The sequence below is a fragment of the Ruditapes philippinarum genome, unplaced genomic scaffold (assembly GCF_026571515.1).
Source record: "Ruditapes philippinarum isolate M1 unplaced genomic scaffold, ASM2657151v2 ctg6665_1_1_1_1, whole genome shotgun sequence".
Lineage (NCBI taxonomy): Eukaryota > Metazoa > Mollusca > Bivalvia > Venerida > Veneridae > Ruditapes > Ruditapes philippinarum.
In genome coordinates this window covers 36,612-63,968 of record NW_026863991.1, presented here as the reverse complement: position 1 = coordinate 63,968, position 27,357 = coordinate 36,612, and the positions used below count along the sequence as shown (strand labels likewise).

The 27,357-nt window shown below is 33.0% G+C and overlaps 2 protein-coding genes across 8 annotated transcripts; one reads left to right on the top strand and one right to left on the bottom strand.

Annotated features, from left to right (window-relative positions):
• Positions 1-4,569: 4,569 nt before the first annotated feature.
• On the top strand, positions 4,570-6,300 carry LOC132724024 (complement C1q-like protein 2). The gene is made up of 3 exons (XM_060708829.1): positions 4,570-4,775; positions 5,264-5,379; positions 5,951-6,300. Exons 1-3 carry the CDS (start codon positions 4,570-4,572, stop codon positions 6,115-6,117), a joined length of 489 nt encoding a protein of 162 aa, XP_060564812.1. The 3' UTR covers positions 6,118-6,300.
• A 12,755-nt stretch (positions 6,301-19,055) lies between these two features.
• LOC132724027 (uncharacterized) lies at positions 19,056-26,890 on the bottom strand. 7 transcript variants are annotated; one of them, XM_060708834.1, is made up of 6 exons: positions 26,749-26,890; positions 23,624-23,732; positions 23,320-23,350; positions 22,734-23,151; positions 21,987-22,168; positions 19,056-21,476 (listed from the first exon to the last, which is right to left on the bottom strand). In XM_060708834.1, exons 2-6 carry the CDS (start codon positions 23,647-23,649, stop codon positions 20,022-20,024), a joined length of 2,112 nt encoding a protein of 703 aa, XP_060564817.1. In that variant the 5' UTR covers positions 23,650-23,732; positions 26,749-26,890; the 3' UTR covers positions 19,056-20,021. The 7 variants fall into 7 exon arrangements, with proteins under 7 accessions (XP_060564817.1, XP_060564820.1, XP_060564821.1 ...); XM_060708837.1 differs by having other exon boundaries at positions 23,624-23,722; positions 26,749-26,883; XM_060708838.1 differs by having other exon boundaries at positions 23,624-23,740; positions 26,749-26,830.
• Between the last annotated feature and the right edge of the window lie 467 nt (positions 26,891-27,357).

The window sequence follows — 27,357 nt, the reverse complement described above, 5'->3', positions numbered from 1 at the left end:
AGAATCCTTTTAGAAGGTCAAACTTTGTTACATACTTTGCTTTACCAATTTTTTCAATACAGTCATCAATTCTTGGTATAGGAAATGAATCCGTTTTTGTTATAGAGTTCACTTTACGATAATCTATACACATTCTAAATGTTCCATTTGATTTCGGTACAAGAATACATGGAGAGATGTAACTGCTTTGACTTGGTTCAATAAAGTCATTTCCAATAAATACTGAACTTCTTGTCTGAGGTATTTTTGTTTTAAAGGATTTGTTCTATATGGATGTTGTTTTATTGGTTCAGAGTTTTCAAGAATGACATCATGATGTATTTTATCAGTCCGTGTGGGAATATCAGAAAATAAGTGTTCATATTCATAAATAAGCTGTTTCAGTTCATCTCGTTTCGACGGTTCTAAGTGAGCAAGTTTTTCATCCAGATTTTTCAGAATATCAGAGTTTTCAAGCTTTGCTGAACCAGGATCAGACTTTTCAAAACTTTCATAACCATTAGATTCAACTGAACATTGATTTTATGGAACAGAGTTTACAACAGATATAGGTTTACTAATTGTGCTATCTCTGTCAAAATATTCTTTTAACATATTTATGTGACACATTTGTTTTTGCTTTCGCCTCCTAGGGGTATTAATAATATAATTAAGGTCACTGACTTTCTTTTCAATAGTATAAGGACCAAAGTATCTTGCCTGTAATGGTTTTCCATGTATAGGTAAAAGAGCAAGTACTCTATACCCAGGGTTAAAACTTCTTTTCTGAGCATTCTCATCATACCTTGATTTCATTGATTTTAAATTAAGCCTAGCTAACTCACATGCATTAGTCAACCTTTTTCGAAAATCTGATACATACTGAAGCAAATTTAAAGATATGTCATCTTCAGACAGGAATTTCTCTTTTAGAAGTTTTAAGGGTCCTCGGACAGTGTGACCAAATACTAATTCAAAAGGGCTGAAGCCAAGAGATTCTTGAACAGATTCTCTTACAGCAGATAACAATAAATGGATGCCTTCATCCCAGTCTTTTTCAGTGTCAAAACAATATGACCTTATCATATTTTTCAGAGTCTGGTGAAATCTTTCTAATGCACCTTGACTTTCAGGGTGATAGGCTGAAGACCTATATTGAGTAATTCCTAACTCATGCATGACCTGCTGGAAAATACCAGACATAAAGTTTGACCCTTGATCAGACTGAACTGATTTAGGTAAACCAACAAATGTGAAAAATTCCACAAGAGCCTTGACAATTGTTTTGGCTTTAATATTTCTTAAAGGAATAGCTTCAGGGAAGCGCATAGAAGCACACATAATAGTTAATTAGTACTGAGAACCTGATTTAGTTTTTGGTAATGGACCTACACAATCAATAATAACTCTACTAAAAGGTTCATCAAATGCAGAAATAGGCTGTAAATGAGCTTTAGGTATTGTCTGGTTAGGTTTTCCAACCATCTGACAAGAAGTATGACAAGATTTACAGTACCTTGATACATCTGCTTTAAGGCCAGGCCAATAACAAGAGCGATCAGTGATCACATGTGTCGCCTCATAATGGCCAATTTCATGTTGGGACACGTTTTGTGACAGACGGACAGACAGACGGACAGTGCACAAAAAGACTTGGTACTGATCATTCCTGTAAAGTTTGGATAAAATTGCACCAGTAGTTTATGAGGAGTAGTGGGGACAAGCTTTTGTATATCTGGCAACACACAGAAAAAAACACCTTTTTATCAAAGGGCCATAACTCGGTCAAAAATGATTCAACCGGAAAACCCGTGAAATATGCGCAAGGACTTGATCAATCCTGTAAAGTTTCATTGAAATTGCATTAGTGGTATAAGAGAAGTAGTCCGGACAAACTTTAAAAATAAAAATTATTAAAGGGCCATAACTCTGACAAAAATCATTGAACCGGAAAATGCTGACAATATGCACAACTAGACTTGGTACTTATCATTCCTGTAAAGTTTGGATGAAATTGCATCAGTAGTTGATGAAGAGTAGTCCGGACAAGTTTTGTGACGGACATACAGACAGACGGAGAAGTGATCCCTATATGTCGCCACTACTCCGTAGAGGCGACACAAAAATGATTGAAAATTTTATGGTAGGTTTTATTAACACCTAAATGACCTGCTATTGGTGTTTCATGAGCCAAGTTTAATATTTCCTGGCGATATGATTTAGGGACCACAATTTGGTGAATAACTAAATAACAGTCCACTCCTCATCAGCAGGGACATCGGGCGGTCGCCATTTTCTCATTAAAATCCCATTCTTTTCAAAATAACAAACAGGGACTTGTATAGCTTCATCTTCACTAAAAGCCTTTTGAAAAAGGACTGAAATCTCAGGATTATTTTGTTGTTCCTAGATAAGCTGTGACCTTGACAGCGTATCATGACCTTGATCTTTAGATCTTGGTGTAGAAAAGTCAGATATTGAAAACTCTGTCTGAGTTTCAGGCAGAGCAGGAGTGATAGAAAAACTTATTTCATTATCAAAAGACTGACCTATAAAAGTATCAGCTTAGTCAATATCTGAACAATAATTGTCTTCTTGAATGGCCTTCTTTGCCATAGCTCGAGTAATTGCACATGAAGGGTAAAGGTCAGGAATTTCCTGCTTAATGGGGTCAGGTATCTGATCCACACAAGGAGTGTCAGTTACAAGTGGATTAACCACTACCTTATCTCCAGCAAAGTCATTACCTAGCAATAAATGAACACCTTTAAAGGGTAAGAAAGATATTATACCTACAGCCACTGGCCTAGTTACCAAATCTGAAGACAAATAAATATTATGGAGAGGGACATTAGAAAAACCATACTCTACACCCTGAATAAGGACATTAGATCCAGAAGAAGTCTTCTCAGAAAAAGGCAGTGTATCTGCTAAAACAAGATATGTTTGTAAAACATGTATGCCCCCTATCGGCAGCCAATTTGTCATGTGATCAGGTTATTATGCATGACTTCTGACCCAGTGAACAAGCAATTAATAAGGGTTATCTAGTATCTACTGGTCATGACTAGTCACAAGGTAATAATTATTGTGACCCCATAGGTTGTGTGCAGCAATTAAAGTTATTAAGCGATACTATTGATATACTTATTTCACTACCCATCTAACACCACATAGATCATATGATGTATCAGTCTTAATCTTACTTTGTATCTTTTGAAAATACCATGTCTAAATATGTTATTATATAAACAGGGCTAATTCAATTATACCTAATTACAATGACATGAAAGTAGATATAACTTTGAATCGTACTGTAACAAGCCTTCAGAAAGACTTTGATATCTAATGCAAACTTCATTTTTTTCATTGTGTTTACTTTAAAGCGATTTTTATCTTTTCGTAAAGAAACTGTTACGGATTTAATTGTATTCGTAATCAAGATAAAATTTAACGCATGTTTTGTTAATGTATATTCAGTCTATTGTCGTCACAATTAACTGATAATATTTAAGGTATTGAAACAAGTCATATCTTGCAAACAAATTTTACAACTGACTGTATACACATGAATGTATGTGCATTTCAGCTCTAGACCTGACCTGACTGAAGACAATAATTCCTTAAAAAACAAATATTTTTAACAGTAAATATTTTCCTAAGAATTCATAGAAAGTTTAACAAAAAGCAAAGAAATAAAATTAACTTACAAACTTCGTTGTATTTGTTTTCAATTATCAGATATATTTACCCCACCCACTTTGACAAAATATAGAACCTACAGATTATATGTTTCAAATAAACACATAGTGTTAATTAAATATCAAATACACTATTAGAAACTAAGTACTTTTTAAGTTTTGTACAAAGACCTATTAGAAAACTATGTTAGAGAAATATGCAAATATTGGCACTTTGTCTTAATATTTTTAACGATACTTTTTGGATGAATAAATTAAAAAGCTTGACTTACATTGTGGTTTACATAAAATTTGATAATTTTTTATATGTTTACACACTTTTTATCAAAATATGCATAATTTGTGATACAAATTATATGACAAAAGAGATATATCAGTTTTGCATAATATCGGCGGCCATATTGGACGCCATCTTGAATTCTGAAGAGGTATGAACGCTGATTTTGTTCACGATTTGAATTTTTGTAAAGGAGAAACTTTATACATGCTTTGGTGTAAGTTTCAGGTCTGTACAAAAAGTTCACTGAATGAGCTTATAGTGTATGTCAAATTTATATGGCGGCCATTTTGAAAATAGCGGCCATCTTGTATGAGCAAAGATATTTTTGGCCCCACTTCACTTTTAGAATCTCTATAGTCTAAAGATGATTTCCTGAAAGTTTCATGCTTGTATCACAATTTGCACTATTTTGACAGGAGAGACCTTATTTCCCGCTCCACTAGCGTTAATCGCTCACAACTGAGATTCATCATTTAAATAATGTACAATGTATAACACTGATTTGGTCATTCTATTCATGCACTTAATTGCTCCTTTCATTAATTCATTAGTGCAAGTTTGTGTATATAAACTGATATCCACTTAATTTGTCATTGATCAAGATATAATATGATCGAATGTATCACAGAACTGGAAGCTACAACAGTTAAAGATCCGGACAATGGTGTAAGTTCGTGGTATGGAGGAAGTAAAATTGCATTTTCCGCATTTCTCAGCAAACGATACGATCTTCTTGGAAAAGGACAACACGTGAAATTCGACAAAGTGTTACTGAATGATGGGGACGGGTATGAAGCAATAACAGGAGTGGTCAGGTTGTTAAACGATGTTTACTGCATCTTATACGATCTAATTAATCTATTCGAAATGTGTTTGAAGAGACATATGATAAATGATATGACCAGTAGAATTATTCGTAGAATAACACCATTTCTTTAGAATGAAAGCAACCTTCATATGCTTATTCTATTTCAATATTAAACACAGTAAAGTGTGTTACATATAACGGTTTTCAAATTCAAAAATATTTTAACTATGTAGCTTAATATAGTCCCATTGGAACTGTTTGTTTGTTATCTATTATAAAAATAAATATTAAATAGATAAATGTATTATAAACGAAATAATGTAACGTGGATTTCAGAGTCTGTCCAAGTATGGGTATTTATTGTACTATTCTACATTAATTTTAAAGTTATTTAAATGTCTACATGTTAGACATTTTGAATGATAAGAATATTTTATGTTCATCACAATTCAGGAATGATTGACGTTACAAATGTTTGATCGATTTATATTCCAGAACACAGACGACTGGAGTTTATGTTTTTACATACGCCATAGCACAGAGAAATACAAATGAGGTCCGTGTTAATCTTATGTACAACGGTAACATTGTCAATGGAGCTATTGCGGAAGGTACATTTAAAGTTAACAAAATGTGTCTACTTGTAACTTCTAAATTGTTATCTGATTGGTTAGAAATTTCTATCAATACAATTCATGTTTGTATCGCAAAATAGTGCAAATCACTAGGTTTCCTTCTTTTACTTGGGGACCATACGCCACTTTTCATGGAATGGCACGAAAGTGTCACATTGAGGGTTCCATAATAACCGCCGTATGAACACATCCGCTTATGTTTCTAAATTCAAAATTTCATCATTACCATTACTAAATGTTGAATTCTGCTTAAGCCGGTGCTAGGGCTAGGAAGCGTGGACGATAACTTGCAGTTTCCATTACCGTCCATGAACAGGCTCAATCAAACCGAGCCTGCAACATTTTCAATTTTGTCTAGTTGGGCTTTCTTTAGGAATTCTTCTTTTCTCTATTTTTTTTAAATAAATATATTGCAAACATTCAGAGAGATTTTTGGGAATTATTGTCATTTTTGAAAATTAAACAATTAATGATTTAAAACTTTCATTTACTGCAAAAGTAAAATTTGATTCGCCTTGACTCAAAACTATTCGATACGGAATTTCAGGTATGCACACATATCATGATGCTCAGGGTACAAATACTGCAATAATACATGTGGCTAAGGGAAAGCCAGTTTGGATTGAGGCTGCATCACAAGGTGCTCTGGAGGGAAACGATGGTGACGGCCGATATACTACATTCAGTGGTTTCTTGTTGTACGCTAGAAATTAACTTTGATTGATATGAGACTAACATTACTCCAAACAAAAGTTCTTGGACATTTCCTGTTTGAGAGACAAAATTCTTGAGTAAACCTTTATTCTGATAGTGGCCAATTCATACTTAATGTTTCTTAAATTATTGATAAAGCAATTAAGTAAAATACTTTTCTTGAAATAAACTTTTATCACAAAATAGTAAGTTCCATTCTTTTATCAACTGATACTAATTTTGGCTTGTTACGATCTTATTTGAATCATTGTGTCCGTCTCCATGATCTTACAAATGTGTACATTTCAGGGGAGGGGTGTTAACGTCGAACCAACACAGTATATGTCATACGGCGACATTCCAGCTTTACTAGTATTAGATGACCTCCGTGCATTATTTCAGGCACGATGAGGCATCGACGTTCCGTTGGCTCGAGCCAGCGCATGAATTATGGGTTGCAACAACACTGTTAAGGTCGTATGGCGACTATCTAGCTTAATTGGTGAAGAATGTTTCTTTTAAGAGTAAGTAAGAAACATCTACCTGTCTGTAGAACAAGGTGGTCACTAGAAACCTTTTAACATCAAGCAAATTGCTAAAACGAATTTTCAAAAAGTGATTTAATATGGCTGGTAACAATGTTCAAGAGCAGACTACAGTGAAAGATGAGTGAGTCTATACAAGACTGTGTTTTGGTTTTTTCTCCGTACGTTTTATGGTTTTTATACAGTTTAAATGCATCACTGTGACTTTATGATATAATTATGTTCATTAACTGCATATTTATATATTCATAATGTACATGCATACATGTTTCCTAACTAAATGAGGTACCCCCTTCCCCTGAAAGATTATCATGAAAGATTAAAACACCCACAAGTTTAAGTACCTGATACATGTTTCCGTATGATATGCTTCAGATCCTGTTTAGTTTTAAGAGCATATAAACCTATCACCCTTAAGCGGAAATGCGCCGGATCATGAAAATTAATGTTACATCATCAACTTATTGATAGGTTTAACACATACATGATAACTCCTAATATAAGACAAAATGTGGCTATATTGAGTAGAAACTTATCCGAGTTTGGCACAGAAAATCCTTGAAAATTTAGCTTCAGCTGTATTTAATCAGGTATAAAAGGTAAAGTGCTTTTTTAAGATAAGACGATAAAACAAAGCATAAACTTCTATATATTTATTTGTTCGTTCATATTTTATTGTAGTATTAATTTTTAAATTTACACTGAATGATTTGGGTCGTCAACGATAGCACGATGCACAAGAGCTGTCGGTAGGACAGCAACGCTCGACTGTTCTTAGTGCTTGAAAGTAAAAGAGCCTTAATAACGTAAAATTTTCTGAGTAAACAAAAGGGCAATTTTTTTCTTTAAATCCATGTTACAGTTATAGGCATTGAACAGAATCCTATTATGCTCTCAAAGATGTGTATAAAATTTCAACTTGTTTTAAAGCCAGATGCCAATATACGAATATAAACTTAATTGTAAATTCTAAGTTGAAAAAGGGGCATAATTCTGCCAAATGTTTCATAGAGTTACCTCCTTTTGTCTACAGATTGGGGTAATGATGGTGAACAATGTGTGCAAAGTTTCAAAGCCATATGTCAATGGACTTTGAAAATATTTGAGGTGTTACAAAAAAATAACAAAATTCCAAGTCGAAAAAAGAGCATAATTCTGACAAAATGCTTGAGACAGTTACCTCCTCCTGTCTATAGGTTGGGGTCATGATGGTGAACAAGTGTGCAAAGTTTCAAAGCCATATGTCTATGGACATTGAAAATATTTGAGGTGTTACAAAAACTTGAACGTTACTTCTAAGTAAAAATGGCATATTTCTGTCAAAACGCTTGATAGTTACCTTCTCCTGCCTACAGGTTGGAGTCATGATGTTGAACAAGTGCACAAAGTTTCAAAGCCATATGTCAATGGACCTTGAATATATTTGAGGTGTTATAAAAACTTTAACGTGATTTCTTACTAAAAAGGGGGCATAATTCTGTCAAAATGTTTGATACAGTTACCTCCTCCTCATTATGGTAAACATATGTGCAAAGTTTAAAAGCCATATGTCAATGGACTTTGAAAATATTTGAGATATTAAAAAAACTTTAATGTAAATTTAAAGTCGAAAAATGGGCATAATTCTGTCAAAATGCTTGATACATTTACCACCTCCTGTCTACAGGTTGGGGTCATAATGATGAACAAATGTGCAAAGTGTCAAAGCCATATGTCAATGGACTTTGAAAATATTTGAGGTATTACAAAAGCTTTAAAATAAGTGGTTACACCGACGCCGACGTTCGGGTGACGACAACAGCTCTATTTATTCTTATCGAAAAGTCGAGCTTAAAAGTAACGTGTTTTGTAGGAGCACATTTGTCTCGGAGCACAGTTGTGACCGATGCGCTGGTAAACATTTATATTTGGGGCAATTTGGAAATGAGACAGATGTGATCGACACACAATAGAAAGGACACTCGAAGCACATTTGTCTCACATCCTTCCATAAAATTCTAAAAAGTTAATAATTATCCCCGTCCGTTTACCGGCTTCCGGCCATAGTTCTGTGTTTTCTGTAAAACCGTTGATAAAACCGTTTAAGGTCACTTCTGGTCACTATCAAAACTTCCGGCCTCTGCATAGGAGTCATTTATGTCCCTGTTCTGAAAATTTCTACCAGTGCAGTATCCAGAACCCAAATACATATGCAGAGAGACCATTCTTATCGTTAATTGTGAAACGTTCTTTCCGGTGCTTAATGTTTTATAAATGATTTAAGAAATATTCCATGCAACAACGAGGTAGCATCTACGGTGGCATAAAAAGGATGTAGTGTTTTCTTATTTATTACGTGCGTAAATGATAGCTATTACGTGCGCTTGCGATAGCTATTGCGTTCTATAGGGTTAGTTATTGTGTGTGCACGCAAAAACTATTTCGTGGGCACGCGGATAGATATTCCGCGTTTGTACCCTGCATTAATAGTTCGACGCACCCAATGGGTGTCGAACTTACAGCGGTTAGGGGCAAGTGGTTTTTTCTCTTTTGGCCACGGATGACCCTAAATGATATAAGGAAAAAAATGAGATCATCCCACACGTATTTTGTTTTCATCAAAAGTGTATAAAAAAAATATCGCCATTTTCCGAGAATTGCTGCTTTCAGATCCGCCATTGAAAAGCACTTACGACATGTGCATGAGTTCCTAAAGCAATTATTATGGAATATCGGGTCTCGCAGAATCAGGCAAGACGAGACACGAATCGAGGAAAGATATTGTAACACGAGTTCTCACAATGTAGAGGCATCCCGTACCACGAGCTTTCAAGGTAGAATATCGAGCATCGCTTGATGTTTTGACGGAATTTCTCTTTTCTTGTTTCTCGGTAAAATATCGAGCATTGCTTCCGTGTCTGTGTTTCCCAAAGGTTTGACTATGGTAAAGGAACCAGCTCGGGAGCAATCTGGCCCTCTCGCTTAATGGTGGATAGGTTATTGGACACTCTTTTTACACACTGATTGGCCAAAGACATCTAAATTTAAGCTGTTTTCTCTTTAATTTTCATCATGGATATGTTTTTTATATTTTGGTAGAAAAATGCGAGCAAATGTGGTATTTGATAAAGTGAATTTCAGTTTTAATATTGGTGGTTCTTCCACGTCATACCAGATATTTAAGTGATTTTTACAATAACAAATGTGATGCTAGAAATTTTTCTTATAAGATACATGACTCCTACTTTTCTCATCAATTTCCATCAGTTTTGTCATAACTCTTTAAAATGTGATAAGGATTTGTTTTCTAAAATGGGTCTAGCTATGTTTTGTTGCTCTTTGAAAAATATCAGTTTTATATAGAAGATTGATGATTACATTGACATCTGGTAAACCGGCGAACCTCGATTCTAAAAAATGGTCTGCCGAGGGAAAATATGTGACAAATGATTCATAGAAAATGGCATGAGATAGTTGTGTTTTCTTGTCCGTTAAAAAGCATGAGACAAATGTGCTGTCTTGTCCCTTAAAAAAACTTAATCGGAGCAAATGAACACAAATGAGTTTTTTTGGGTAGACATTTGAGGTCCCATTTGTCCCAAGAGAGACAAATGCGACCGCATCGGTCTTACATAAGGCAAATGAGTTCCGAGACTATTGTGCTCCTACAGTGCAATCTATAAAAACGCAAGGGTGTGTCCACATATATGTGTACATCTTAGAAAAGACCAAGTAATATATGAAACCGTCCATCAATTTTTGATTATTTCTGAAACAAATTAAAGTCAGTTGGAATAATCTTCCTCAAATTTATTTTCGTTTTGATTTATTACTGCTCAGCAATCATTTTGGACAAATATAAATACAAAATTGTCCAACTTGGTACCTAAAAAAAATGTTTATGTATGTATGTATGTATGTATGTATGTATGTATGTATGTATGTATGTATGTATGTATGTATGTATGTATGTATGTATGTATGTATGTATGTATGTATGTATGTATGTATGTATGTATGTATGTATGTATGTATGTATGTATGTATGTATGTATGTATGTATGTATGTATGTATGTATGTATTTATGTATGTATGTATGTATGTATGTATGTATGTATGTATGTATGTATGTATGTATGTATGTATGTATGTATGTATGTATGTATGTATGTATGTATGTATGTATGTATGTATGTATGTATGTATGTATGTATGTATGTATGTATGTATGTATGTATGTATGTATGTATGTATGTATGTATGTATGTATGTATGTAACTCCTAATATAAGACAAAATGTGGCTATATTGAGTAGAAACTTATCCGAGTTTGGCACAGAAAATCCTTGAAAATTTAGCTTCAGCTGTATTTAATCAGGTATAAAAGGTAAAGTGCTTTTTTAAGATAAGACGATAAAACAAAGCATAAACTTCTATATATTTATTTGTTCGTTCATATTTTATTGTAGTATTAATTTTTAAATTTACACTGAATGATTTGGGTCGTCAACGATAGCACGATGCACAAGAGCTGTCGGTAGGACAGCAACGCTCGACTGTTCTTAGTGCTTGAAAGTAAAAGAGCCTTAATAACGTAAAATTTTCTGAGTAAACAAAAGGGCAATTTTTTTCTTTAAATCCATGTTACAGTTATAGGCATTGAACAGAATCCTATTATGCTCTCAAAGATGTGTATAAAATTTCAACTTGTTTTAAAGCCAGATGCCAATATACGAATATAAACTTAATTGTAAATTCTAAGTTGAAAAAGGGGGCATAATTCTGCCAAATGTTTCATAGAGTTACCTCCTTTTGTCTACAGATTGGGGTAATGATGGTGAACAATGTGTGCAAAGTTTCAAAGCCATATGTCAATGGACTTTGAAAATATTTGAGGTGTTACAAAAAAATAACAAAATTCCAAGTCGAAAAAAGAGCATAATTCTGACAAAATGCTTGAGACAGTTACCTCTCTCCTGTCTATAGGTTGGGTCATGATGGTGAACAAGTGTGCAAAGTTTCAAAGCCATATGTCTATGGACATTGAAAATATTTGAGGTGTTACAAAAACTTGAACGTTACTTCTAAGTAAAAATGGCATATTTCTGTTCAAAACGCTTGATAGTTACCTTCTCCTGCCTACAGGTTGGAGTCATGATGTTGAACAATTGCCACAAAGTTTCAAAGCCATATGTCAATGGACCTTGAATATATTTGAGGTGTTATAAAAACTTTAACGTGATTTCTTACTAAAAAAGGGGGCATAATTCTGTCAAAATGTTTGATCAGTTACCTCCTCCTCATTATGGTAAACATATGTTGCAAAAGTTTAAAAGCCATATGTCAATGGACTTTGAAAATATTTGAGATATTAAAAAAACTTTAATGTAAATTTAAAGTCGAAAAATGGGCATAATTCTGTCAAAATGCTTGATACATTTACCACCTCCTGTCTACAGGTTGGGGTCATAATGATGAACAAATGTGCAAAGTGTCAAAGCCATATGTCAATGGACTTTGAAAATATTTGAGGTATTACAAAAGCTTTAAAATAAGTGGTTACACCGACGCCGACGTTCGGGTGACGACAACAGCTCTATTTATTCTTATCGAAAAGTCGAGCTTAAAAGTAACGTGTTTTGTAGGAGCACATTTGTCTCGGAGCACAGTTGTGACCGATGCGCTGGTAAACATTTATATTTGGGGCAATTTGGAAATGAGACAGATGTGATCGACACACAATAGAAAGGACACTCGAAAGCACATTTGTCTCACATCCTTCCATAAAATTCTAAAAAAGTAATAATTATTCCCCGTCCGTTTACCGGCTTCCGGCCATAGTTCTGTGTTTTCTGTAAAAACCGTTGATAAAACCGTTTAAGGTCACTTCTGGTCACTATCAAAACTTCCGGCCTCTGCATAGGGAGTCATTTATGTCCCTGTTCTGAAAATTTCTACCAGTTGCAGTATCCAGAACCCAAATACATATGCAGAGAGACCATTCTTATCGTTAATTGTGAAACTTCTTTCCGGTGCTTAATGTTTTATAAATGATTTAAGAAATATTTCCATGCAACAACGAGGTAGCATCTACGGTGGCATAAAAAGGATGTAGTGTTTTTCTTATTTTACGTGCGTAAATGATAGCTATACGTGCGCTTGCGATAGCTATTGCGTTCTATAGGGTTAGTTATTGTGTGTGCACGCAAAAACTAACTATTTCGTGGGCACGCGGATAGATATTCCGCGTTTGTACCCTGCCAATTAATAGTTCGACGCACCCAATGGGGTGTCGAACTTACAGCGGTTAGGGGCAAGTGGTTTTTTCTCTTTTGGCCACGGATGACCCTAAATGATATAAGGAAAAAATGAGATCATCCCACACGTATTTTGTTTTCATCAAAAGTGTATAAAAAAAATATTCGCCATTTTCGAGAATTGCTGCTTTCAGATCCGCCATTGAAAAGCAACTTACGACATGTGCATGAGTTCCTAAAGCAATTATTATGGAATATCGGGTCTCGCAGAATCAGGCAAGACGAGACACGAATCGAGGAAAGATATTGTAACACGAGTTCTCACAATGTAAGAGGCATCCCGTACCACGAGCTTTCAAGGTAGAATATCGAGCATCGCTTGATGTTTTGACGGAATTTCTCTTTTTCTTGTTTCTCGGTAAAATATCGAGCATTGCTTCCGTGTCTGTGTTCCCAAAGGTTTGACTATGGTAAAGGAACCAGCTCGGGAGCAATCTGGCCCTCTCGCTTAATGGTGGATAGGTTATTGGGACACTCTTTTTACACACTGATTGGCCAAAGACATCTAAATTTAAGCTGTTTTCTCTTTAATTTTCATCATGGATATGTTTTTTATATTTTTGCGTAGAAAAATGCGAGCAAATGTGGTATTTGATAAAGTGAATTTCAGTTTTAAATATTGGTGGTTCTTCCACGTCATACCAGATATTTAAGTGATTTTACAATAAACAAATGTGATGCTAGAAATTTTTTTCTTATAAGATACATGACTCCTATTAAAAAAAAAAACTTTTCTCATCAATTTCCATCAGTTTTGTTTCATAACTCTTAAAATGTGATAAGGATTTGTTTTCTAAAATGGTCTAGCTATGTTTTGTTGCTCTTTGAAAAAATATCAGTTTTATATAGAAGATTGATGATTACATTGACATCTTGGTAAACCGGCGAACCTCGATTCTAAAAAATGGTCTGCCGAGGGAAAATATGTGACAAATGATTCATAGAAAATGCATGAGATAGTTGTGTTTTCTTGTCGTTAAAAAGCATGAGACAAAATGTGCTGTCTTGTCCCTTAAAAAAACTTAATCGGAGCAAATGAACACAAATGAGTTTTTTTGGGTAGACATTTGAGGTCCCATTTGTCCCAAGAGAGACAAATGCGACCGCATCGGTCTTACATAAGGCAAATGAGTTCCGAGACTATTGTGCTCCTACAGTGCAATCTATAAAAAACGCAAGGGTGTGTCCACATATATGTGTACATCTTAGAAAAGACCAAGTAATATTATGAAACTGTCCATCAATTTTTGATTATTTCTGAAACAAATTAAAGTCAGTTGGAATAATCTTCCTCAAATTTATTTTCGTTTTGATTTATTACTGCTCAGCAATCATTTTGGACAAATATAAATACAAAATTGTCCAACTTGGTACCTAAAAAAATGTTTATGTATGTATGTATGTATGTATGTATGTATGTATGTATGTATGTATGTATGTATGTATGTATGTATGTATGTATGTATTGTATGTATGTATGTATGTATGTATGTATGTATGTATGTATGTATGTATGTATGTATGTATGTATGTATGTATGTATGTATGTATGTATGTATGTATGTATGTATGTATGTATGTATGTATGTATGTATGTATGTATGTATGTATGTATGTATGTATGTATGTATGTATGTATGTATGTATGTATGTATGTATGTATGTATGTATGTATGTATGTATGTATGTATGTATGTATGTATGTATGTATGTATGTATGTATGTATGTATGTATGTATGTATGTATGTATGTATGTATGTATGTATGTATGTATGTATAATGATCTGATCGTGTGCCTACGCCTTTGTGTATAACTCGTCTTTCAAAAAAAATATCATAATATACATGAGACTTTTCCATAAACATCTATAAATATAAATCATCTCATACAGGCACATTTTGCCCCAGAAACAAATAAATTTTCTCGTTTTCAAATTTTCACATTTGTCTCGGAACACATTTGCCTTATGTAAGACCGATGCGGTCGCATTTGTCTCTCTTGGGACAAATGGGACCTCAAATGTCTACCCAAAAAACTCATTTGTGTTCATGTGCTCTGATTAAGTTTTTTAAGGGAAAATTCTTAATATTTCTATTTTAATGTAATAGAGAGAAATAAGAATCCCTAAAGAAAACCCAACACGGCAAAATTGAAAATGTTACAGGATCGGTTTGATTGAGCCTGTTAAACGTTTTACTGTCAGTCAGGTGTCCCCAGGTGTTTTTGTCTTTATTTTCAGTTTCTACCCTATTATTTTGTACTCCGCGGATTCTGATGTTCCCTCTTTATTATTGGTTTTGTCTATGCAAATCTTCTTGTTAGTTGTATTTTTATATTCAATTTTATAAGAATATTTTCTTTTTTTTTCATGACCAGTTTTAATTTTCTGGCTTGTTTGCAAAACATTTTATTTACATTTTCTTCTAATGGAAAGACAATGTATGTGGATCTCCGTGTACAAATAATGGACTATGCAACTTTCTGTAGTTTACCGAGAGTTAATATCATCCAACCTGACTAAAATTTAATCATGCGTTAATACGTTGTCTCCACCTAAAGGGGAACTGGACAAAACGCATTAAAGTGATAGCTGTTGCATCTCACTGTAATAAAACATCTTATTTTTTCAATTTCTCAATTTGTTTTTTAAGAAACTAGAGAAAATTTTGGTTTGAAGAAATTTATCTTTTAAAGTTTTGTATTTTTCTTTTAAGATGAGTTTGATAGTGCTGTGCGAACATAGTTCTGGTTTCAAAGACTAGCCGCCTTAAACGTTTATAAAATCGGGAAATAATTGATTGTATGTTCAATGCATTATGATAAACCACTACAAGCAACACTGACTATAATATGTGAATAAGATACATGGTGTCGGATTCCTGGTACACTACGACGTTGACTGACCCGTCCTGTCCAGTATAAACGAGAACTACTAGTACGGTCGTAATGCGCAATGGAATTTTCGTGTCGTAACACTTCCCCTTTAATTTCAACAACTGCGCAAATCTTAACAGACATTTGTTTTAGTAGCATTTTATTCGTCTGCAGTGCACAACAGACCATTCCTTCTCAGGCATTTTACGCGTGCGTAAAACCTCGCTTGCACTTAATTGTGAGATCCTAGCCTTTCTAGCATAGTTTCGTCACAATCGCATTTTTATTTTGTCTAAACACCTAGTTTTATCAAGCGCTTTTAATGAATAATATTTGATAAGTTTTTTTAAGTTTAAGTTTTATATCATGAAAAAGAACATGTTTTATTATGTTTTTCTTCATCAGTCATTAAACAAAATGGATTTATGATATGTATCATAATAATAATGTGACACTAGTTTCATATTCATGCAAATACCCTGCATTTAAAACAGTTTGTTTTACGTCAACGCTGTTCAAGTTGTCACAAGCGTACTATGCGCCATATACACATTTCTCACACCGTACAATCAAATGGGCTGACAGCTGTTCCAGCGTCGACAGCTGTACCAGTATATACGTGTCGGCGCGGGGAATACAATTGACTAACGGTAAGTATTCATCTATTTTAACATATCCAAACTGTGTTCGAGTAATTCAATGTAATGGATTCATAGTCAACATCCAAAGGAGCATCCTAACAATTTTCTGACCCTGTGCAAGCTTTACTTCACGTGAATTTTGACTGAAAATAACCTCACTATCCGATGAGATGCGGTATTTTTAGTTTAAATTCGCAAAAACTTATATTTTCTCATGATAATAAATCTTTTTTTCATACGATTCGTAAAAGTCAACATTTCGCCATTAAATATTCCAAACCATACCTTCAAAAAAGCTTTTCTGTTAAAGTTATAAGGTATTTAAATTTGAGTGTCATTATAATTTTAGTAACGTCATCAGCTGTTCGCCTCTTTTTAATGATAACATCGACAGCAATTCATCAGCAAGAATGAATAACGCTGAAAGCCGTTCAAAGAAAAAAAAATCAGCGCTTTTGTGCTACAGTAACTAGGAAAGAGTAAAACTTTTTTGTTCATTTAAAATATTACTTTATTCATGATACTTTCTAATTATATAATTTTTATTATTACTTTCTATTATTTTTTGTATCTTAGCTGAGAGGCCTTTATCTCCATTCACCGCACTGTATTTTAATATAAAAAGGTATCAAGATCTATTAATATGTTTATGAAATGTTAAATTCAAAGAAAGTAAAGGCAAATTTAACGCTTTATACGATTACTCTGTATTATAAATAAATAATACGGTGTGTTTTTGTGTATGCTAAAATATGCATGCACTTGATATGATTTATTGATCATGTTTATCATTTTTCTTTTCTTGTAAAAGGTACATATCACGTATTAGGCAGTGTTATTTTATTGGCGTTTAATAACTTTTTTTAAATCAGTTTCATAATACCGCGTATTTCTGGATCAGCCTTCGTATAATAAATTATGAAACATACAAGAAAAGCATCGATGCAAAGCATCAAAGGGCGTCCAAGCAAGAAATGCAGCAAGTGAAGATGAACTAGTAGACATCTGATGGCAAGATATTCCTATAAACTTTTCAATGGTTAATTGTTTTAACCAGTATTGTACATGTATATCATTTATGAATAGGCAGACGAAAGACATTGTTCATCATTGTAGGCATGCTAGAGATTTTATTATTATTTTTTTTCCACAGGAACTTTAATTATTAATATTTTTAATATTAACGATAATATCCAAAATATACAGGTCTATAATATCCAAAATATACCCCCATACGGTTTATTTATACTATATAGGGGGTATTTTTGGATATTATCATTAAAATTGGTTATTTGATAGAATTTCAAGTTGATGTGGTACACACAAAATAATAGTCGAAATGAACAAAGTCTGTTAATTGATTTATTTGGGAGGTAATTTTTGATAAAGTTCCTTAGGAAAGTAAGTTAACGTATTGTCTTTTGAGATAGATTTCATTTCAGCAGTAGATAGTATCAACAGAAATGACGCAGTCAGTATGTTCAGCTGCCAGGGCCACATACCTGCTCAATGGATTTCATAACGATTGCAAAACGGAAATTGGCAAACTTGTAATATGCAATTCCCAATGTTTGTTTATATAATTATTATGTCAGTGACTGCGAATAAGTGCGATTATGCTTATAATGCACTTATCTTTGGAATATTCTTTATATTAATATTGATATCTATGTCTTAGAAATCAACTTGTTGCTTATTTTGATGTTATATTCTTTGTAATCGGTGCCTCCTCCGTAGAGCTGAAAAGTCGCAGTTTTACCTGAACAGTTTTGATGTGTGAATTAAAATCCAACAAAACAGATACAGAAATTTCTAATCGGCTGTAAAAAGTTATTGATATGCAATAAGTGTGTGATTATTATAATTAATACATAACGATATATGGTACTTGATCTACTCATATCTAATAATAGACATGTATCTAAAATGTTTATGTATTCGGAGATTATCTTAAAAATCGAAGCAAATCCATTAAAAAGATAAACATACATAAAATTTTACCAGATCATGTTAAATGTTGAATTCTGCTTAAGTCGGTGCTAGGGGGCGTGGACGGTAGTTTGCACATGACAGTACTGATTGCTTGTTAATAAATATCCTATATAAAAGTATTGTATAGCCACTGACAATGAGCATCTTCAAGAAAACGCAGAGATGTAATTTCAACGTCAAATAGATGTTACCTTTAAAAAAAGTTCGAATGATTAAGGTGACTGCCTTTCAAGCTCGACCTTAGTTTTGTCGAGACAATTTGACTCAACAAGACACTACTGTTTGTTAATGTTTGTTCAATAAAGTGACCTATTTGGTCAGAAAAGAATTTGATCTATACAATATTAACAGTCTCATTTTGTTTGTCTTACAGGATTTGTAAAACTAAGACACAGAAGAATGGTATTCTGTTACAGAAGGTAGCTACATGCCGACTTCTCAACCAAGGAATAATTGTCTATGCGATATGTTAAGTTTGTATCTATCAAATAGTTCTGAGCTATACAAAAGCAGACTAAGAGGAATGAGTCTTATTCATTTTTTTTCTCAGGAGTGAATACAATTCTTGTTTTAATATGCGAAGAAGTAAAAACAACATAACCCTTTTTATTTCGATAAATCATTGTTATTTCAACTAGTTATGATACAATTATATGTACAATTGCGACAAGTTTATAAACCAAATTATCTTACTGAGGATATTATAGTAAGTTGACGAGGGTTTATCAAGTGTACTCATCTAATCTTGGATAATTTGTTTATTTATGCATCGATTGTCTATGTTCTTTTATAAAACAATACTATATTAAGTTACATAGAAAACAACAATAGTTGAATATGGATTAATAGCTACTCGTCTCATTGCATATTAAAATAAGTCATATATGTTATTGACATGCATGCGCGCACACACGCACGCACACGCACACACACACACACACACACACACACACACACGCACGCACGCACGCACACGCAAGCACAACTGATGTAAATCGGTAGTTTTTTCTCCTTGTATCTAAAACGATGTATTACACATTTAATATATACATTGTTTAACTATCAAAACGGACAAGTAAACAATGTCAGTCTTGTAGCACTTTTATTCTCAATAGATTATTTTGTAATTAATATCATATCAACTTTAAAATATCATACGATATCAGGCGAAGCTAAAATAACAGTTTAGTTAAAAATGTACTGTCAGTTTTATAGTAAATAAAGCTTCGTTTCTGCTAACCATAGAAAATAATGATAGCATTAAAATAACGAAAAGATGGGTGTGCACGTATACACCTCATGTTACGAAGAAGTAAAAAAATAGGATTCTGTTTGGATTCAATTGTTTTGATATATGTTATGATATCAAGATTAGATAACTCTGTGCATGTTTAGTTGTACAGCTAATGGGATTACTTCCCTTTACTTGATATTCATTAATGCTATATTATATATATGATCATGCCTCTCTGATACCTAGGATTGTCACTTCAGCTCTGGTCTTAACAACATGAATTAAATGGTTATAATAAAAAGAAGAATAGATTGAATATACAACATAACAATATATAAATATCAATTATTGTCTTGATTGCTTATCCATGACCTGCATTTCCAAATTATAGATTTAACATTTATATCTGTAACTGTTTCAACGCAATCTAAGACGTAACCTCTTGCGAATTGGTCGAATGTTCCACTATCGCTCACTTTCTTAACGCGAGTGTTTTCAGTGAGCTGCAAAGGGGGCGTATCTAAGGCGGAATAAGCTTCTTTTCGAAAGTTCTCTGCCTTCATAGATATCTGGGCTCTTCTCTTAAAGTCTTCTAGGACGTTAATCCGCTGGCTGAACCCTACTTTTTTTTCTCGCTTCTCGTTCTCTATCATCAAGTCAATGTGTTCTGTCTTTGTTAAGGGATTCGGTCTAAGTGCAATTTCATTTAAGCGTTCATTGCAGACTTTCATTGCTGACAACATGTCGTCAACATCCTGTATGTGAGCATTTATTTCTTCTTCAAGCCTTTTTACTATCTGTTCTTGTGACAGCACTGTTCCCGTTGCCTTTCTATATTTTATTTGCATTTCTTTATATGTTTTCTTTTTTTTCACAGTAACATATTTAAATATAATTTGTGAGTTTGCATGTTTCTTCCAGTAACATTTTTCAGGGCATATCTTACAATTTCCGTCTTTTCCCATCGCAATGCATCCCTTTTTTGCTTTGTTATCAGGCAGGGCACAATTTTCGTGGCATGTGAAATGGCAATGCGTACAGTTAGTAACATGTTGGCCACGAGGTAAGTTATATTTCTTTTGTTCTGTTTCTTCTACTTCGTATTCAAAATCTTTGTTGTCCTTTATCAAGGACATATTTTGCTCAAACACCTCTTTTTCCTGTTGCATGTTTCTAACTTTGGAAAGTCCTACGTCAAGAAACGGAAGCAAGTTCTTAATCGTTGCTTCTAGGCGGGCACGTTCATCAAGAACATATTTTGTCAGTTGAAGACTTTTCGTTTCCAATTGTTCTAAGTGGTCAAAGAAAGCGCCAAAACTTTTCAATCCCATATCCCAAAACATCGGGGATAAACTATGAGAACTGAGTTCTACATTTTTTGAAAACAGACCGGAGTTATTGAAAGTGAAACTCTTGCCAAACGGCAAATTAGATTCTTTCATTGCATGCAACACTGGCGGATCAATTCCATCAGCAAAGGTAATAAGAGAGCAAATGTTATCTTCAATGTCTCTGCCAAACAGCGACATAATTGATTGAAAAATGTAATTTTGAATTGCAGTAAGACGAGCATCCGGAGCTTTGACTAGGAAACAAACAGCATCTATGAATAAAACACCTATTGGCTCTTTGTAAGAAAATAATTTTCTGATTTGTTCAACGATTTCTTGATCTTTTTCTAGACCTCTTGTATCTCCAAAGCCAGGCGTATCAATTATATTTATCGAGTACTTTACACGGCTACCCTTTTCAGGGTAAAGCTTGTAACATGTAATCCATTCTGTTTGGCTTAGAGCCTGTAATGTAATGAAACAATATGACTGAATGTTTTTCATACATATTTTGACATCTGGAATAACATGCTTTAAAGATCCTATAACTCAATTTTTTATGGTTTTATATCATAAATATAATGCTCAAATGAAGATTTATCTATATTGTAAGTTCCAAAAACCAATATTTAAAAAGATATTACCAAATTTACATTTTCAAGTTAATAAAGGGAGGTAATTAAAAATTTATTTTCTATAAAGTCTAAGTCAATTTTTTCAATAAGAAATGAATACATATATTTTAATTATTACATATAATGTGGACAAATATTTGCAACACATATTTTACTTATCGTCGATGTTTGAAAATTGTTTTAGAAGCATAATTATATACATATATAAAAGTTCTCTTAAGTGTTGTTAAGCTTTAACTTCATTCATTCATTCATTGGTAACAATCCTGATTCTTTAAATTAAAAAAAGGAAAAGGCCGGTAAAGAATAAACAAAAAAGATGAATATATTAAGTTTTTACTTGATTTCTCTGTTTGTCTTTTTCTTCTTGCTCCAAATCTATTGCAGTAAATCTGAACGGATCATCCCATTTGACTCCTAAAACATAGTTCACTAATCCATCTACGAATGTGCTTTTTCCTGTCCCAGTTTCACCAACCAGCATAATTGTTTTTGTGATCCCAGTGTCTCTTGGAAGTGAACCTAAATAAACGCATTATGTTTAAATTTTGGGAAGTATTTCCGTACTGTTGAATTAGAATTGTTGTATTTTAATTCATTCAATGTTTTATTGCTATTTTATTGACTTTTTCAAAGGTCCATGTTGCGTTGCTTACTACTGGCATTGATCAAATTAAAACGATTCATTACTTTAGTTGCCTATTACACAAACACCTACTTTGTATCAGAAATTACTATTTGGAGCTATAAGACTTTGAAATTATTATAATATTCCAATTGTTAAACTTTGGAAATGTGTAACCGTGCAAAGAACGAAGAAAAGAATCTTAATTTTTTTGAAGTACATTATAGCTTTATTTTACGTAATCCGCTGCAATCATGATAAAGATTAAGAATATAAATGTACATTATTTTTACGCTGAAGGATGTTAACATTCTGCTGGTAAATACTGCAATAATAAGTGTAATGTTGCATGATCATAATTTCGATATTATTTATCAGATAAACACCATGATTATCATGGATATAGTTGAAATAGTTTTATTCTTATGCTGCTATGATCGTACTAATAGATTATATAATTACCGAGTTCAAATTTCTTTGTTTTTGCAATTTCATTTCTTGCTTCTCTTACTTCAGTTACTGGCAATGCATAAATTGACGGTGATGGACTTCCTTTCTCGTTCAAAGCAGACATCTGTACAATTCGTGAGGCTGGAGAATCTAATGTACGTATAATATCGCTTTCGTTACTGTATGGACCCTCGCCATTCTGATACACCACACGGACTCGAAAAATAAATCGTGTATTCGACTTAAGATTACAAAGAACAGCAGTTGAAGAATTGAATTCATCTTGATAAAAACTCCACTTTTTTCCGTTGTCGAGATCTTTATAACTGACCTGATAGTAGTCATCACTTCCAAATTTCGAAGGGTTTCTCCATGATAATGTAACTGTATCGGACAGGACATCAGACGGTCTTGGTTTTCCTGGGCAGTTCTGTGAATTGTGTTAACAAAGGAAATAATTGAAGGAAAGTTTGGCTCAAAATGTAAAAGTTAAACAAAATATCTTTATATATGGAATTTGATTCTTACAAACAATCTTTTTGTATCATGTATATCAATAACTTATGTTTTGTTTAGGTAATTGTTAAATTTGACTTACCTGCCCATTAACTGACTCGTTTTTAATTCGTCTGAAAAATAAAAATAGAGACGTAAATTAACAATGAAAAAGATAACATTAGCTAATAAAAAGAAGGTTCTATTCTTTTCTGACATGTTAGCTTCATTGCTTTGTTCGTTTTAAAAATGCAAGCATTATATAAAACAATAAATTGCAGAAGTTGGTATTTCGAACACATACTAGGAAATTAGAATTGTTTAGACTCTTTATTACTACCTTAATAGTCTTTAAAAAAAGCCTGAAGAAGAATGCAAAGGGGAATATACCTGCATTTGAAATATACCTGAGTGAATGCCGTAATCTTTTCATTTCTACTTTGTTGTTGGAATTCTTTTAGAGTTGATACTCCAAAATAGTAACTGTTCTATATTTCTAACGTATTCTGGAATGAACTGAAAATCTAAATCATTTACAAAGAAAACACAAATTATTGATTAATGAATCAAATATCCTATATTTCTTTCAGTCATAATGGTACGTATTTTAAACTGTCTAATATCACTCTTAATTCAACACAATAAATAAAACAAAAATAAAAACATAACATTAAGTATTTAAAAAGAAATAATTTCTTGATGATGTTGACCGCTTTCTAGGACTTTATTTAAAAGTAACAAGTGCGTTACACTTAACAACAAATTAAACCTATACAAAGATAAAAAAAAAAAGCCAATACTACATGTTGAAACATGACTTGATTCTCCGTAAAAGATATAAATGTATTTGTTTATTATAATAATATCCGAACATCCGGAGTGATTCATAATTCAAATAATTCAACACCTAAAGATTAGTTCATTTTTTTGCCCACAGACCCCTTCCTAACTTTCCTATAGTTTGATATTGAAAGATTGCAATACATTAACAGCGCTTTTCTTTGTTAATCACATTATTAAATACATCTTCTTTACACTAACTCATATGCACACTATGTCTCAGAAACGAATATTTTCTTCTTCTTTAGAATGTACAAACGTGAGTTAGTAGCGCTGAAGGTGAGGTAATTTGCCATAAAAGAAGCAAAATGTAAACAATTAAATACAAAGTGTTTAACAATACAAGTATGCCCATGAAAATATTTTGAAAACTATAACAGGAAATCAAAAATAACTTATTAGTAATAAAGGCACAAGTTACAATTGTTTTCTGTGGGAGGGGATTTGTAATAATTTTAAGATATTTCATTTAACAAAAAAAAAACTAAAACGTTTGTATCGAGAATATACAATGTAGTTGACAAAAATCGGTCTTTGGAGACCGGTGACGATCGGAGACCGGAGAGGTCGACCGTCTGTATCATTATTAAATTGCGTGTAATAACGATATTTATTACATGCTTTTCGGTGGTTTATAGAAATATATCAGTGATATAAAACTGGTAATTTCACTGTTTGAAACAGTGAAATTACCACTTTGATAATTTCACTGTTTTGAATTTAAGCCCCTTACGTTGTTTTAGTGAAATACCAGCGTGCACAGTACTGGGTACCAACTTAATGACGTGACGTCTTAAATAACGTCACGTTGTATTATTATTTTGCGCGCCTTTCATTCAGTATTAGATTTAATGTCTTTTTAAAACGTTTCTTTGCATATAATAAAAAGAAAATGTGTTTAGTTTAGGGTAAGATCGAAATATATTTCACCTTGTTAACACCAAAAGTTCATATTTCACTCGTGGCTTCGCCACTCGTGAAATATACCTTTTGGTGCTCACTCGGTGAAATATATAGAGGATATTGAATGAGTGTAGGTTTAATACTAAATTTATTGAACGAGTTGAATAAAATCATATTATGCGAGCCTCTGGCGAGCATAATATTGTTTTACTCAACGAGTTCAATAAATTTAGTATTGAATCTACACGAATATAATATTCTATTTATCACATATATAAAATAAGAACGGTAAACTGTTATCAAGAGTCATTTTTCTTTGACGCGCCTATAGTGTAACGCTAACATTAACGCGCTTTATCGCTATGTTTATAGCGCAAATGACGTGACGTCAAAGTGTTATTACACTAGTGTAATATCGTCTAGTGTAATATCGTTTTTATTAAATGGCTTTATTACACTCCTGCGCCGCGGTTTATGTGATAAATTCCGATCTTACACTGAACTAAACAAATATCCTCTATTTATCACATAAACCGCGGCGCAGGAGTGTACTAGAGCCATTTAATAAAAACTATATTACACTAGTGTAATAACACTTTGACGTGACGTCATTTGCGCTATATAGAAACATAGCGTTAAAGCGCGCTAATGTTAGCGTTACACTATAGGCGCGTCATTGAAAAAAGACTCATTTTAACAGTTTACTGTTCTTATTTTATATATGTGATAAATAGAATATTATATTCGTGTATATTCAATACTAAATTTATTGAACTCGTTGAATAAAACAATATTATGCTCGCCAGAGGCTCGCATAATATGATTTTATTCAACTTGTTCAATAAATTTAGTATGAAACTACACACATTCAATATCCTCTATGTATGCATATGGTATTTTTTGGCTTTAAGTATTTCTTTTCAAGAAAATGATGAAATACCGTTGTATGATTAATTCCATGCAAAAAAGAGAAATAAAATAAAGTAAACAAAAGTTTTCAATTTTATACATTTTCATTGTAGAAACAATTTTTTTTTAAAAAACTGAGATAGATATTAAAGGAACATTGATAATTTTTAAACACATAAAGTTTTTTTACCTCAAACGGTAAAATAATGATAGAAAAATAGAAATATAGTATTAAGTACTTATTATAAGGTGTAATTCCCGACAGCTAAATCCGTAACGTACCGGAAAACGGCGTTTAGCTTGGTTTTTGAAAATGTCAATAAACCAATCATTTACGGTTTACAGATCACGTGCTCCTGCATGTACCAAAACAGGCCACGTGCTCCTCCATGCCTTAAAAATTAATCGCGTACCAATACCCTGCAGGTTCCAGCCCGCAAGGAATAATATTTATTCCAAGGTCATTAGATACCTCGCTAATTATAAACATTCAGTATCAGTCAAATATCAAATTTCTATCTAAAAGAATAATTATATACATTACCAAACCATTGTCGTACAATTTCTATTATTTCCCGGTTCAGATTATGTTTTCTTATTAATTAAGGTGTGCAGTCGAGAATAAAGTTCCACTTCTTCTAAAATAAAATATTGTCAGATTTCTCCATGCTAAAGTCATATTTATGCTCTAAAAAGTACGTAAACTTTGTTTACATTAATAATACTTTACCAGAATTTTAAGCAGTGCTGAAAAACAATGAGAAAAGGGTACAACTGTCCTTTAAAAATTATATTCAAACAATTATTATAAAAACAAACTAGTATAATAAAAAATCTATTATAATGCGTGTGTGTGTCATCAAAAAAATAAGAAACTCACAAATCCATTAACATTCTAAATCCAGACCCCCTGCATCTTAATGAAATCGTGATCAGCGCACTGTGTTAATTGTTCAGTAAACGAGTATTTATAATCACAGTGAACCTTGACATTGCGCTTCTTTTAAGATGACACAGTTGTACCAAATCGTGCACGTAAGTAACAAAATAAATACATGTAAATTACACTGCACTATTTGTTATCTGCCCGGTTTATTAATGTCCCAGGTAGACCTAAATCTATAAAGTCATGTCTCTTTACAGGCACACTTGGATTTTTGGTCTCTCTTAAAAAATGTATTTGGTATGTTTGAGGTACATTTCATTACATTTTTCACAGTAAGAATATCTTTGAATGAGACCTTTAAAAATAAATTTACCATGCAAAGTTACATTACTTGTATTACAATCAAATACAAGAGCTTGTTTACAGGGAGACAACAATTGTGTGTTGGGTCTCTTTCAGGCTATTTGTGATTGATTTTGGGCTTAACTTCCGAAACTCTGAATTTATGTTTCAAAAAATCTCAAAAAAGATGTCACAATGGACCCACTTGCGTTACACAGTCCCATTTTTTTACATGAGATTATGCTCCTTTTGTAAATCTTG

Bases quoted from the DNA above. Each gene is read 5' to 3' on its own strand.
- LOC132724024 (XM_060708829.1), top strand. From the start codon at position 4,570: ATGATCGAATGTATCACAGAACTGGAAGCTACAACAGTTAAAGATCCG. The intron at 4,776-5,263 runs GTTGTTAAACGA...TTTATATTCCAG, and splicing joins GCAATAACAGGAGTGGTCAG to AACACAGACGACTGGAGTTT. The intron at 5,380-5,950 runs GTACATTTAAAG...ACGGAATTTCAG, and splicing joins CAATGGAGCTATTGCGGAAG to GTATGCACACATATCATGAT.
- LOC132724027 (XM_060708834.1), bottom strand. From the start codon at position 23,649: ATGAAAAGATTACGGCATTCACTCAG. The intron at 23,152-23,319 runs GTAAGTCAAATT...CACAATTCACAG, and splicing joins ACGAGTCAGTTAATGGGCAG to AACTGCCCAGGAAAACCAAG. The intron at 21,477-21,986 runs GTAAAAACTTAA...ATTACATTACAG, and splicing joins AAGACAAACAGAGAAATCAA to GCTCTAAGCCAAACAGAATG.